Below are 14,708 nucleotides of genomic sequence, written 5' to 3' on the forward strand. Positions count from 1 at the left end.
CCGCTCTTGTTCGGTACGCCAACCCCATGGTAGCGCGATGCATGTGCACATGGTCTGACTGTTCTTGATAGTCCTCCTCTCTCTATTTCTACCTGCGCTCTCTGCGCAATTCCGCGGCAGCGACCAAACCCATGCTCAGAAACCCCTCGGCGAGCGCAACATACCGTCGGACAGCTGGGGCCCAATACCCACAGACGGAGACCAAGGTTGGACGACTGCTTCGAGCTAGGAGTTCCTTGCTTATGAGGGTACAGATACATCCACGTTCGAGAAGGCATCGACCTTGCTGCACAAGGTGCAGCCAGCGACGGCGCCATGGTGGAACTTCAAGAAGTCTGGCGTCTTTGGCACCAGCGCATACTACGCGAAGGAGCTCTTTTTCCTCCTATTCATGAACGGACCTCCCCAGCAAGACCTGCTTACCACAAATCCGCAGCCAAAGAAGCTCGACCATCCTCTCGCTGAAGCCGTCAAGCTGTTGGAAGAGTCGGCTGCTGCGAAGAATCCGGACGCAATCTTCACGCTCGCTGAAACGAACTTTTACGGCAAATACTCGCATCCCCGCAACTACACCGAAGCCTTTCAAAGGTACCACGAGCTCGCTACGCTGAACGGAAACGCCTCGGCACAACACATGGTGGGGTTCATGTACGCAACAGGCATCGGAGGCGCAGTGAAACAAGACCAGGCGAAAGCTATGCTTTACCACACGCTTGCGGCAGAAGGCGGAGATATCCGGTCAGAAATGACGGTCGCCTTCCGGCACGCTGGCGGCATCTCGACCCCGCGCAACTGCGAGCAAGCCGTGCATTACTACAAAAGTGCCGCAGACAAAGCAATCAAATACATGCGGTCGGGACCACCGGGAGGATACTCGCTGGTACGGGAATCATACAAAATCGCGGATGATGAAGGCGGAGTATACGGAGAGGGAGCCAGTGTTACCAGCTCCGGACCAAACGCCAAACACGGCAGCGTATACTCTGACGCTCATTCTTCTCTGGACGATGTAGTCGAGTACATGGATCTTCAAGCAAGAAAGGGAGATCTGCGCGCAAGCTTCAATCTAGCCAAGCTCAATTATGATGGGGCTCGATCGTCCCGTCGTAATCTCCCAGAGGCCAAGAGACGGTTTCTGGAGATTGCTCGGATGTACTGGAACAAGGATGGAAAGATCAAAGCCAATGCTTCGCCAGACGTCGAAAAGCTGGCGCCGAAAGCGGCCGGGTACTTGGGGCGTATGTTTCTTCGCGGAGAAGGCATGCTCCAGAGCTTTCCCATCGCAAAGACCTGGTTCAACCGAGGTGTCGAGCATGGCGATGCTCTTTCGCAGTACTCGCTGGGACTCATGTACTTGGACGGCCTTGGCGTTCCTAAGAATCCCGTCAAAGCTGCCGACCTGTTCAAAGCAGCTGCCGACCAGGGGCTTGCTGTCGCGCAAGTCCGCATCGGTGCACTTTTCTTGGACCAGGGAGATGTGTCAGTGGCCATCAAGTATTTCGAGCTCGCCTCCCATAACGGGCATCTCGAAGCGTATTACTATCTGGCCGAACTGACGAACGCTGGAGTTGGTCGTGACAAGTCCTGTCTCGTTGCGTCGGCTCACTACAAGATTGTGGCAGAGAAGGCGGAAGCCGTCTCGACCTCTTTCCCCGAAGCCAACGAGGCATACCACAATGGTGACCTTGAGACGGCGCTTGTTGGTTACATGATGGCTGCAGAGCAGGGCTTTGAGACAGGTCAAGCGAACGTGGCCTACCTGCTCGACCAAGCTAAACCACGCTTCACTCTGAGTTCCTTGATTCCGATTATCAAAGCTAAAGCTACCTTGGCTAGTGATGCATATCTTGCTCTGCTATACTGGACGCGCTCCGCCGAGCAGAGGAATATCGATTCGATGGTCAAACTCGGAGATTATTATCTCCAGGGTCTGGGAACCGCTCCTGACGACGAGAAAGCGGCTGCGTGTTACACGGCGGCCGCGGAGACCATGATGAGCGCACAGGCTCTGTGGAATCTAGGCTGGATGCACGAGAACGGTATCGGAATAGAACAAGACTTCCATCTGGCAAAGAGGCACTACGATCTGGCACTGGAGACTAATCCCCGTGAGGCTTATCTTCCAGTCACACTCGCTCTGTATAAGCTGCGCTTCCGGAGCTGGTGGAACAAAGTCACAAATGGCAAGATCAAGTCTATTCAAGAGGAGCCAGGTAAAAATACCCATGCACTCACATGACAACATACTGACCCCGTCTTTAGTCGTCAGGAAGGAATGGTCCATCTCGGAATGGGTGTCCGTTTTTTTAGAGGCCGAGATGGCTGCCTGGGACATGGACGCAGAGCCCGACGACTACGATGCAGCAATGCCTGGGGGGGACGCTGACTACGGTTACGACGACATCGATTCGGAGGTCCTAGAGTCTCTTGTCATCCTCGCGCTAGCGGCCGCTCTGGCAGCCCTTATCTACTACCGCGGTCGGCGCCAGCGTGTCGCCGAGGAAGAAAGAAGACGAGAAGAGCAGCGCCAAATGCTGGCAAATCAGGTAGCTGCCATACAACAACAACAAGCCCAACCGCAGCCTCAACCACAACAAGAAGATCGTGGAATGTTTCCGCATCCCAACGACCCTGCGTTCATGGAGTGGGCTGCAGGGGCAGTAGGGCATTGACAGCATTGCGAGTATTTGACGTTTGGCATGCAATTCGCTGCGTCTAATGCACTGAATGGCGTCTTTTTTTTTCTTGGTCAAGAGCGACGGGAGATGATGCGATGAACATTGGGTTAGTTGGGATGAGTGTAAACTATCGTCCCTTGTAAATGATCCCTCCTTATCATTTCAGCGGACAACCAGGTTCTTGGGACAGAACACCCCGCATGTGCATGGGCTTGCAGAAAGGATCTAGCGCAGTCATGTTTTAATGAAACTGCAAGCAGTCTTGATTAAGAAATTCGAGCGAGACGAGCGGGCGTCAAGACGAAAGCAATTGAGTGAGAAACGTTGCGGCGCTGATAGGGAACACAACGTACCGATTGCGTTAGGATATCCGTGTTTCATCATGCGCTTCGAATGGCGCGATGGGGGCACGGTGGTTGTTTAAACATCGCTTCCATCGCTTCCAGGATGTCGACCCGAAGAGTCGGTCGAACGATTTGCGATGTCGACATTTCGAGATGCAATTTGCGCGCGAACCACCGTGGTAATGCAACTGCAACTGTACATGCTCCTAATTGTTCTGGCATTTTTCCGTACATTCGAAGTACGTATTATCGCAGATTCAGCAGTCGGTTTTCGCTGGAAGTTCGCTTGCCGAAGAATTGCGGACTGCGCAGCGCTTTGCCAAGCAAACACTCAATGACGATCAAACAGATGCCCAAGATCGTGCCAAGATCGGGAGCCTCCGTGCAATCTTGACATTCCATCTGCTATGTGCCACTTGGTAGCAAGTATATAGTAGAATGTCGACTCTGCTTATGCAGTTTCTCCATCGACTTCCGCTCCTTCATTCAGTCGTTTCTCTTCATTCGGCTTCGTCCGGATTCTCTCTCCTTTTTAGAACACCACTTGAATTGCATCGTCGGCTGGCCTGAGTGATTTTTGTTTTTCAAGTTACCTTCTGTGTATACAGCTCTTGCCTTTTGTGCTCGATCAAAATCAATCTTCCGAAGAAACAAAGAAGAATGCGTTACTCAATTGCTGCTGCTGTCCTTGCCGCTTCGCAAGCGGCTGCTCAGTCTGTCGTCGGCACTGCGTATGGGTTCGCTACTGGTGTGACGGGAGGTGGTGACGCGGAAGCCGTTACTGTTTCCAGCGTGAGCGAGCTTGCCGACCTTCTATCAGATGACACTGCTCGCACTATCGTCATCGACGCCGAGCTTGACTTCACCGGTACCTCCGCAACGGACGCTGGATGTGACCGCAAATCTTGCTCCGCTGACAATGGAGGCCAACTCTACCTCGGCGACCTTTCCTGCGGTGGCGATGACAACGTCGCCATCAGCTCCATCACCTACGACGCTGCTGGTCCCAAGCCCCTGACAGTCGGCTCCAACAAGTCCATCCTCGGTAACGGCAAGGGCGTACTCATTGGCAAGGGTCTCGCGCTCGCTGACGGCGCTTCCAACGTCATCATCCAAGGTCTCGAGTTCAAGAACATTAACCCAAGCGCCGTCTGGGGCGGCGACGCTCTTAGCTTCAACGGCAACAACGATGGAGTCTGGGTCGACCACAACAAGTTCAGCCTCGTTGGTCGCATGTTCATCGTCAGCCACTATGCGCCCTCGCGCCTCACCGTCTCCAACAATGAGTTTGACGGCACAACCACCACGTCCGCGACCTGCAACGGAAACCACTACTGGACCATGATGTTCTATGGCGACGGCGACCAAGTCACCCTCGACAAGAACTACTACCACGACGTCTCCGGCCGTGCTCCCAAGCTGGGCGAGGACGGCTCAACGGGCACTTTCCAGGCCGTCAACAACTACTTCTCCAACATGAAAGGCCATGCGTTCGACACGTACGACAGCGCCTCTGCGCTCATCGAAGGCAACGTCTTCGAGTCTGTCAGCCAGCCTAACACCGACAAGGCCGCTTCGTCGTCCGTGCTGTACACTGTCCCCGATTCGTCCGCTGCGAGCGCTTGCTCCAGCTCTCTCGGTCGCGCATGCGAAGTCAACTCTGTCGACTCGTCTTCCGGCGAGCTCGTTGCCCTGAAGGCAGACAGTGTCCTCAGCACCCTAGCTAAGGTCAAGGACTCTCTCGTTAAGCCGCTCGCCGCGAGCGACGTCGCTGCTCACGTCAAGGCCAATGCTGGACCTGCTGGACTCGCCTCCGCCAGCTCCACGGAGCCGTCAAAGGTGGCCGACGATGAGGTTGCGACTAACACTACTAACCCCGCTGTGCCCGTCTCCAGCTCCGCCGAGGAAGCTCCCGCCGCTACCTCCGAAGTCGCTACCCCTGTCTCTTCTTCCCCCGCTGAGGAGGCTTCTGCTGCTACTTCTGAAGCCGCTGAGCCTACCTCCGCTCCCTCCACCGGCTCTAGCTCTGACTCGGGTTCATCGTCCGGCACTGTTGCCGCGTACGGACAGTGCGGTGGCATTGGGTTCACGGGCGCGCTGGAGTGCGTGAGCGGTTATACATGCACAAAAATGAACGACTGGTACTCGCAGTGCATTGCTGCGAGTGCAAAGTTTAGGAGGAGTTTTGGGCCGTTTGCCAAGAACCGTTAAGAGCCGCTGACAGGGGTTTGCATGATTGATATGAAGGTGGGGGAAGAGAAGGTCCTGTTCTACTGTAGATATCTTTAGTGAATGATTTAAGGGTTGCACATAGTACTTCCCGTACGAGGTTGTTACAGCCGCGAAGAATTTAGTTGAATTGCTCTAAAATTGAAATATGTTGGTGAAGTGAGATGGTTTGAATGTGATGTGACTTGCCACGCTCTGAACTACTTAAAATGTAAGGACTAAGGACCACTTGATTGCCTATATGTAGGCACACTGTACGAGTGTGACGACCATGCTACCTAATTAAAACATATACTACATCCTCACGACCCTTGCTGCTACATACATCACTATTCCTTACGCCTAACACGCTACTAACCCTTGACATACATACTCCTAGTTCTGCTACCACAGTGATGCATCTGCGCTTCCTGGTTTTCGCTAGCGCCGGTTGGACGTTCTGCGCATCGAACTCCTCATCTAGCTTCGCCGAGCGGCTGGTGGATGAGTTGTGCGATGGGGATGACAAGTTCCAGCAGGACGGCGTTGTAGAGCCGCTTCTCGATGGAGGCAAGCAGATGGTTGGTCTTACTTTCTTACTGGTTAATAATGTCCCTCGTTTCTGAACACAGGGGACAGCAGAACTTCTCCAAAGGGTGCCTTTTTTGTAGTGACTGTGTTGACCCACAGGTCCACAAGTATGAGTCCAAATAAGCCTTCGGCCCAAGTCAATGCCAATCACAAGCCAAAGAGCTCCGCAAATCGACCGCTTAGCGGTCCACCTACAAAGATCTCTGCCGCGATATTTATGTCTTCGGCCGTGAAAGCTGGCTTAGCTTTCAGTGCCCTGTTGACCCTTTGTAATAACAAACTAGACAGGATATTCCTTCCATTGCGGGCCTGATCATGGCCAAAGGCCTCCGGTACGTTCATGGTGACCCCCCACACGATGACCATCGCGTGAGCAAACAAGCGAAAATGCTTGTTCAGTAGCAAAGTCGCGGCATATTCCGAACACATTAGGATGTTCTTCGCAAGCCGAAGCATCTCATCAATTATTGGCCCAAGGCTTGGCTGGAAGACACCGCCTAGCTCATTGTACAGGCCATGGAGTCGCCATTTGATTCTTAGCAAAGACAGGCGGCTTTGCCAGTAGTTTGCGAGCGCCTCGAAATCCTTGTAACAGGCGAATTGCAGGCTTTGGCGGGAAAGCGAGTCAGCATAGGAATCGCTGGAGGTGTGCAATTTGACATTTCGGAGTAACATTTCTTCAGCTTGAGGATCTTGCAGCTCAAGAAGGTTCTCTGAAAGCTTAAGCGCACTCAAGAGCACTTTGTGCTGCAGAGGCATTTGGAGTCGCAACGAGCGAACAAGCCTCACCAGCCGCGGCAGGCGAATGAAGACCTCATTGCTGAGAGACTTGAGTTGCGCTCGATCGCTGTCGCTGCATCCCAGCCTGTCGTTGGTATAGTACGCTCGGGCCACGTTTTCAAACGGCGAGGACGTATCTTGAATACATGCCATAATGGCAGACTCGCCAGCATGGAAGTCGAGGATGTCTCTCGCAAGCTGCGTAACTGGATATGTTGCAGGCCTGGCGGATAAGATTGTAGCCAGCCCTTCAACATGTAGACGTGTTGGAACGTAATTCCTCTTTACCTCGCCTTCGAAACGAGCTAGCAGCGCTGTGGATGCAAGCATGTCGTCGTTCGCCTCTCCGCGCGACTGCTTGATGTTCGCTTGCACAGCATTGAGGGCGAGCGCTAGGGCTTGGTAGCAGTCACCAGAAGTGACGTTTGGCGTACTTCTTTTGTACGCGCAAGCGGCGACAAGGGCTTTGATAGAAAGGTCAAGTGCGAGCGTGTTCCCAAAATGGGCCGGCAGGTGTTGGAACCATTCCTCTTCGACACCTTCGTACCGAAGCGTGTCGATGGCTCGGCCGATGAAGACGATCTCAGGAGACTGGGGTCTCCGGGCCAGTATTGTACCTCCAATCCAGCTTGGCGGTAGGTCTCCTCCAGAACGCAGCTTGGTCAGCGGAACGACAGACTTGTTGACTGGGTCTGCCTCTTTCTGTACAGCAGCTGCTTGAGAGGGCGCCAGCGTCACTGCAGAAAGTTCAAGAATAACATGCGGAACGACGTTCCTGGCCCCTGGCGTAGTAGGCGAGCGACTTTCGCGGCCTGGTCGCCCCAAGATGGTTTGTCTGACTACACATGGAACGCCCAATCTCCTGCATCGATAGCAAGGCGTTTGTATCGTCCGGAGCTCTCCTGGCTTTGGAACCTCAACCTCACTGGGTAGCTCGCACCGAATGCGCCTGTCGCGACACCCCAAGCAGATCAAACGGGAATACTTGTCTCTTGGCCGCTTGGTCGCGGCTGGTTTGTCTGACATCGTGGCTGAGACAAAGGCAAAGACTATGTCAAAAAAGGATTGTTGTGAGAGTGTCTAGACATGCTGTTCGCGGAACCTACTCCTGTTCAGTCGGGATACGGTTTTCAGGGTCTGGCGCGTTGGCGAAGCGCTCAATGGCCGTAGCTTCATCGCCATACAGCAGCATTCACGGTGTTGCGACATCAAAGGAGGCTGAGGTGCAGGGGACCTCTAACCCAGATTGGTGTCAGTAGCGAGATGCTGACATAATGTCGTTCGAGGGAACCGTCGTCGACATCGAAACGCGGTTCCTTCTCACGACGCTGCTAATCAGGCATCCTAACAGGTCCTTCCTATTAGCTTCTACCTTCGGTGCCATTCCTGAGTCGGGCCTGCCTGCACAGCGGGCCTGTGGCAACTTTGCTTCGTATCGCGCACGGCTCTGGTCGCTGTCGGCATAGAGGTAGGAAAAGGATCTCCTGCTAGATTTTGAGGCTGCTGATCGATGCGCATGCTGTTCACACTGAGGTGTCAGTGTCATGCACCGCAAGAGCTTTTCATTCTTGACTCTCTGTACCGCTTTTGTATATGCCTTCGTGGTGTGCTTAGCGCGACGCTAGACGTCACGTACAGTACCTGGACTAAACCAGATTCAGCGCGGAACTACGAACCGCGCTGCGAGGCTCCGCCCCAGTGACTACCAAAGGAATGCTTCACCGCGTGTGCTCCGTTGCGAGCACTGATAATCCGACAGCACGTACGGGTCGCAATATAGGTATATAAGGTAATCTAGCTGCCACAAAATGGGCTCCCATGTGACAACATTGCAATTTCGCCGTAACGACACTCGCAGACATGCAATCTATGCTTTCGATTGTTTTCCTCTTGCTCATCAAGACGACTACAGGGTACCTGGTCCCAGATCCGCCTGGTGAATACAATGTTACCTTAACAGTCGGGACCCTGACCGACTACACCCGCAATGATCCTTCAGTCGCAACGCCAACGCCTCGGACATTGGTGCTGTCGGTCTTCCAGCCTGCGAAATGCGCCACCACTGTGCCCGTCACCTATATGCCCAACACAACTGCCGAATTCCAAGGGCCATATCTCCAACAGCAGTTCAACATTTCTGCCAACTTCACGCCCCTTTTCTTGGAAGCTCGCCTACCGGTGTGTCCAAAAGCACCCAGCAGTTGCTCGCCCCTAGATGATGGCCCTATCCTACTCTTCTCAGGTGGCTGGAACATCCCACGCCTCTATTATAATGTCCTTGCCTCTGCCATCGCCAGCGAGGGCTTCACAGTCATTACCATCGATCACCCGGGGGACACTAATATCATTACCTATCCTGATGGCCACGCGGTCATCGGAGACGGTCCAGGTAACCCCGATGGCGACGAGTACGCACAATATACGTACGCTCGTGCCGCCGACGCATCCTTTATAATCGATCAACTGAGCAACGCCACTGCCATGGGCGGGCTGCTTCCCCAACGCGGGCCTCGACAATTCCCCACCAACCGCGTCGCTATGATGGGTCACTCTCTTGGAGGTGCCACTTCTATTCATGCCGCCGGGCAGGACACTCGCATCCGCGGTGCAATCGATTGGGACGGCAGTTTCTTCGGTTCTCTGCCTCCGTCGGGACTGTCCACGCCAGTTTTGCTTGTATCCGAGGAGCTCGGGAACGTTACTGACCCCACTTGGGACGCGTTGTGGCCGCAGCTGAAGGGTCCCAAGCTATGGCTCGAGGTCGCGAACACGACACACATGAGCTTCTCAGATGCGCTCGTACTGTTACAGGCCAGTGGACAAGACACGACGGGGGCTTTCGCGGATCTGCTTGGATCGATTGCGCCAGCCGAGTTGGTGCGGCTCCTGGTGGCGTATACGACCGCGTGGATGAATGGGGCGGTCAGAGGTAAGGTAGGAGGGCCGTTGCTTCAAGGGAAGGAGCCGCGCAGGTTTCCCGAGGTCAAAACAGTGAGTTCAAGCAACCTCTGAATCAATCAAGGATGTCCCGTGAGATAGATGATGTCTACCACATTCATGTTTACAGAGGAGCAGTATGCACACTTTTGTAGAAGCGAATTGATGCGGAATGTATGGCTAAATGGGTTGTCGTTGGCACCGGAACGCTATATTTATTTGCCATACAGAATTCATGCACAAATAATTCACGTTAGTAGCAAAATTGAGCCTGGCATTTGAGCAGGCTTTTGTGTTGAGGAGTGCAAAGAAATGTGCCATTCCTGTTCTTCAAGGAAATTTGACATTTGCTGTGAATAGGTACAGCACTAAGTCAGCAATGGGAAGGTTGATATCATTGATATCACCCGTTTCTTCATAGGGCATGCTTAGATCACCGACACCATATTCCATGACATTTACATAAGAAGTCACATAGGAAGGGCAATAGGGGTGATTTGCACGGCCAAAGCACTGTACACTCAGGCATTGTACACACCGTACTTGACACCTAGTGTGGTATCCATTTTGGGAAGCGGTCAGAGTACCACTGAAGCACTTTGAAGATCAATTGATAGTGCAAAGAACAGGGCGAATACTTATCTGTGACAAGGTTTCATCACCTGATAGCCTCATAAATTTACCTATATTCAATCCTAGTCCGCAATGCTGTCTGACAATACCAATCAACACACACGCACTGACGTTACAAAACATAACCAGACAAGAGCCAGCTAAACAGGTCGTTCATAAAGTGATTCAGATATCACTACAAGATCTCGCCAATAACTTCAGACCTCCGCGATCAGGTCTCGAATGGTGGTGCTGTCGTTGTACGTTCTCTCCGGCTGTTTCCACGATCCTCCGCCTTACGGTACTGATGACCATGCAGGTGGTTTTCTGAGTCCATATGTCATGAAAGATGGAACAGGAGAGACCCAAAACCGTCAATGTGGCCAGTGCAGAAATTTGACAGGGCTGGGTCCGTGCCAATGCTGCGATGCTAGCTCATTGACATGAGTTGTTCTTTAAGCATACTCGTCGGTCAAATTCAGGCTAGATACCATACAATTATCCCTTCCAATTCCCACTTCTGTGTACTTGTTGCAACATTGCTCGTGCTTAGTTTAGGCTAAAGCGCATTTAACTTTACAGCTCTAGCACAACAGCTAGTTCAGAGGGCTTGTGGTACAAAGTATTCCCCCGCAGCACATTCTTGGCGTGATTCGAAAATGAACCACAGGGTGGCCAGTGTTGGCGATAATTTAACACAATGGATACCGCCTTGAAAAGGCGTGAAGGGATAACATGAATGCTGAACTCCCTGTAACCTTACATGATCTCGTAACTTCTTGCGGCTCGACGCGGTGAGGATGCGTAGGTCAGTGAATAGAAGAGCTTCATTGTGACAAGTATCAGCGTAGTCCTGGAAGGTAGAGATACATATCAGTGGAAGTGAATGGTGGTTACAAATCACAGCGTTGCAAATTTTTGAATTTTGACCTCCAGCGCGAACAGCAGTGGAGACAAAGATCCTATGTGTTTTACAGAGTCACACAACCAGAGTCTTAGATAAGTGCATATATAAGGCTCTACCCCGTACTACGAACCTTATCATACAACATTCTTGATAAAATTGAAGACCAACTACACAACAAGTGTCCTACTACGCCAACGACAACTAATCAGAGCACGAAATCTCAACGAATACACCTTCATCATCCACTTACTCATACATATACACAGTGACTCAATATTCGCTCCAAGATCTTACCAACTACGCTAAATACGGAGTTTCCTGGTGGTGCTGCGATGATGACTGTGTGTGACCTCTCTCAAATCACAGTTTTGCATTACCCAGAAGCTAATGTTTACGCAGGCCGTTTGAATATTGTGGCGCTAGAGGCAAACACGATGCAGTGCAAAAATTGTGGACATAAGCGTTGTGGTGAATGTACAGTTGACTTCGGACGTCCCGGATAGGATCTGAGTCTGGGAAAGGATCCAAAATGAAATGCTCGAACAGGGAAGGAGTATCGATGTTGGTCTTGTCCCTTATTCAGGTCTACTTTCTTGTTACTTTAATACTTTGTCATATACTCATTAGGATCAATTCCATATGACGTTCAGTGTACTGTCACACCAAGTCCTACATTAGTGCCCCATATAAAGTATCCAATTCACAACCCTGTGCGCAAACGTGCGCCGATTCGCCATGCGCAACGGACAATATTCCAGCAAACGCACCTAGTCAGACCACTTTCATGAGTACGTAAGATAAGGACCCCGCTATTGGAACATGATTTAAGCGGACACGACCCAAGCCATGCATCCTTTAGAGAAACAATATCCACGCCAGGCTTGAAGTTACACCACCTTGAATTCACATTTCTTTCACTGCGCCAACAGGATCATTTCCAGTTGTCGTATGCAAGCTCAGAAATCCGCCAGAGATCTCCCCGTATACTGTTTTTCTCAACGCCATCGCTAGAAAACATTCGAAATTCTACTGTTTAGGATCCGTGACTTTGCACCAAACACTGCAATCCTTCAGCCACCACGCAGACCGCAACCAATGCTTCAATCCTCGTCCCAAAATCCCACCAACAGCAGTAAGTCCACCTGGAAATGCTGCCAATGTGAGTATTGTTCCTGGTCGATCGCTATCTACATCATACTAACATCTCTCAGGCCAGCACGAAAATCCCATATCCGCGAAACTCTGCCAGGGAAATCACTGCAATCATGTCAGGGGCGATGAGTTTCCCGGTGAAGGGAAGTGTGAGTGCAAGTAGGTTCTGCATGACCTTAACTTGGTATCTTGAGTCGTTTCAACTCGGTGGACCAGAGCTTGCTCATTTCACAGCCGCAGTCAACGCTGTCGACAACGGAAGACCTTACATTTGTTCAAGATGCCCAATTCTGTCAAATGACTCTTACGGTTTTCTTCCTTGCATGAGTCTTCCTAACACCCTCTTCTCCCCTTTACGTCTCTCCAGGACCTCCCACTCATCCCCTCAATGCATCAACCCAACCCTCAGGTCTCTTCCTCCCACCGCCATAACCCGTATTCAACCACTCCTCCCCATCATACCCAAATCCGATCAACTCCTCCTCACTCCCCCATACGCCCGCCCCCATCATGCCGACCGGAATTTTCCCCTCTCCTTTCACAGGCTCGACATACCCAACTGGGAACTGTATACAAGGCATGCCCGTGAAGTTCGCCAACCACACATATTCCATGTTCCTGACTTGCGTATTCCCGTCCGTCATTCCGTGGCTTAGTTCTCCGTCGCCGATGGGCCATCCAGCATTGGGCGTGGTAGGTGTGACGATGATGAGGCCCGGGTGGGTTAGAAAGAGGTGTGCGAGGTGCTGCATGAGAAGCTGCCTCAACTTTTGCGCTAAAAGGAAATCTGTTGCGGGCGTTGCGCGGGATACACTGAGGAGAATCTTATTGGGTGGTGTAAGGCCGGCAAGGGACTTGATATTTGCCGTGGTCTCAGCGAGAATAGTCATCGCGTGCGCCATTTGACCTTCGCGGAGCAGCGGGATGTCGATGTCGATGGTAGTGTAGCCGTGCTCTGAGATAAGGTATTGGAGGGCGGCGTGGCAGGCTTGCTGGACGGGCGGGTCGGCGCGGTCGAACCAGTCTTTGGGAATTCCTAGTGTTTTGCTTGGAGAGCTCGATGGGATTCCGAGGGGGCTTGGAGGAGAAAACCTGCTGGAAGTGTGGTCGGATGGGTTGGGTATTGCGAGGACACGATAGGAGACCTCAAGGTCGGCCATGTTGCTGGCGACAGGTCCTCTGACTGTGACTGAATTATCTGATGATTGGAGAGGCTCGGTGGAAACCCGACCATGCGAAGGCTTCAAGCCATAGAGACCGCAATAGTTGGAGGGGATGCGAACAGAGCCGCCTCCATCAGATCCAATGCAGAAGGGAATGAGACCCGATGCGACAGCATAAGCGCCGCCTCCTGTCGAACCGCCCGTGTAGTAGCTCGAGTTGTAAGGATTTAGAGGTGTGCCCCAATTCGGGTTGTTGTTCGTAGTGTCTGCTGAACGTTAGCTCTGCCTTTATCTCATATCTCCAAGGCCTAGGAGGAAACTATACCCATTCCCAGCTCATGCATGCTCAGCTTCCCTATCATTAAGCCACCGGCCTCCTCGACCTTGGCTACGCACCAACTAGTCTCCACCTCCTTACCCTCCGTATAGTCCTTGGTCGAACCGATGTACCTCTTGTATCCTTTGACATCGAGGTCATCCTTAGCACCAAAGGGCACGCCATCTAGTAGTCCCAACGGCTTCCCATCCTTCCATCTCTTCGTCGAAGCCGCGGCTGCCTCCCTTGCGATATCGGCTTTGCTATCGATAAACGCCGTGGAGTGCGGAGAGCGATTGGCAATATCTCTACGAACAAGAAGCAGCAGAGCTTCTGCAACATCGGAAGGTGTCAGTCGTCCGCTTTTGTAGGCATCGTGGTAGTCGGCTATGGTGTAGAAGCGGCCTGGCGCGTCTCGAGGCGGTACACGAAGGCTTGCGTATTGTGGTTCGTCCGTCGGCACTCCGTCCGAAGGTTGAGGTAACCGTATCACTGTTGGATCAAATCGCGGGACAACTCCATCGAGCTCGCTGAGCGATCGTAAACCGGCGAAGCCTGCATTGCGATAGAGGATAGTTGGTAGGAGGGGCACGTTCTCAACGCTGTAACTGTCAGCTAGCACGGAACAGGCGCTGCGGAATTCTACAACATACAGCGCAGCCAAAAAGGCCAATGGGCGTCCCTTGATCACCGGATTTTGCGGAGTAGGAGGGGCTTCATAGGGTACGTTGTGCGCCTTCGCATCCGGGAAGTTGATGTATGCGGTCCGTGCGCGATCAGACATCTTAATTGGAGTGATGCTCTCAAGAATGGGCGATCATGTGTGGCCTTACAAAGACATATGATATTGTGATACACAAGTATAGGACAGAGGATGAAGCTACGTTGTTCTCAGACGACAGGCATGAGCCAAAGCTATTCCCGGATGAGCTCAGCTCAGCGTTCGCAGAAACCTAGGTACGATGATTATCACATGTTTCAGGTACAGATTTGGCAACGATTCGTGAAGCTGAATTGATG

At 52.3% G+C, this 14,708-nt stretch overlaps 5 protein-coding genes across 5 annotated transcripts; 3 read left to right on the plus strand and 2 right to left on the minus strand.

The window, feature by feature from the left end:
• Positions 1-131: 131 nt before the first annotated feature.
• Positions 132-2,672, plus strand: HRD3 (ERAD-associated protein; the record flags this gene model as incomplete). Its single annotated transcript, XM_056211730.1, has 3 exons — positions 132-206; positions 230-2,213; positions 2,263-2,672. The coding sequence occupies 3 exons, from the start codon at positions 132-134 to the stop codon at positions 2,670-2,672; spliced, it is 2,469 nt and encodes an 822-aa protein (XP_056075203.1).
• A 1,010-nt stretch (positions 2,673-3,682) lies between these two features.
• Positions 3,683-5,233, plus strand: N0V89_002927 (uncharacterized protein; the record flags this gene model as incomplete). Its single annotated transcript, XM_056211731.1, has 1 exon — positions 3,683-5,233. The coding sequence occupies one exon, from the start codon at positions 3,683-3,685 to the stop codon at positions 5,231-5,233; it is 1,551 nt and encodes a 516-aa protein (XP_056075204.1).
• Positions 5,234-5,968: 735 nt separating this feature from the next.
• Positions 5,969-7,793, minus strand: N0V89_002928 (uncharacterized protein; the record flags this gene model as incomplete). Its single annotated transcript, XM_056211732.1, has 2 exons — positions 5,969-7,436; positions 7,708-7,793. The coding sequence occupies 2 exons, from the start codon at positions 7,791-7,793 to the stop codon at positions 5,969-5,971; spliced, it is 1,554 nt and encodes a 517-aa protein (XP_056075205.1).
• A 668-nt stretch (positions 7,794-8,461) lies between these two features.
• On the plus strand, positions 8,462-9,613 carry N0V89_002929 (uncharacterized protein; the record flags this gene model as incomplete). Its single annotated transcript, XM_056211733.1, has 1 exon — positions 8,462-9,613. The coding sequence occupies one exon, from the start codon at positions 8,462-8,464 to the stop codon at positions 9,611-9,613; it is 1,152 nt and encodes a 383-aa protein (XP_056075206.1).
• Positions 9,614-12,586: 2,973 nt separating this feature from the next.
• N0V89_002930 (uncharacterized protein) lies at positions 12,587-14,472 on the minus strand (the record flags this gene model as incomplete). The annotated part of the gene is made up of 3 exons (XM_056211734.1): positions 12,587-13,638; positions 13,698-14,290; positions 14,342-14,472. The coding sequence occupies 3 exons, from the start codon at positions 14,470-14,472 to the stop codon at positions 12,587-12,589; spliced, it is 1,776 nt and encodes a 591-aa protein (XP_056075207.1).
• Positions 14,473-14,708: the final 236 nt, after the last annotated feature.

Source organism: Didymosphaeria variabile, assembly GCF_027946475.1.
Source record: "Didymosphaeria variabile strain IMI 356815 chromosome Unknown scaffold_2, whole genome shotgun sequence".
NCBI classification, from domain to species: domain Eukaryota; kingdom Fungi; phylum Ascomycota; class Dothideomycetes; order Pleosporales; family Didymosphaeriaceae; genus Didymosphaeria; species Didymosphaeria variabile.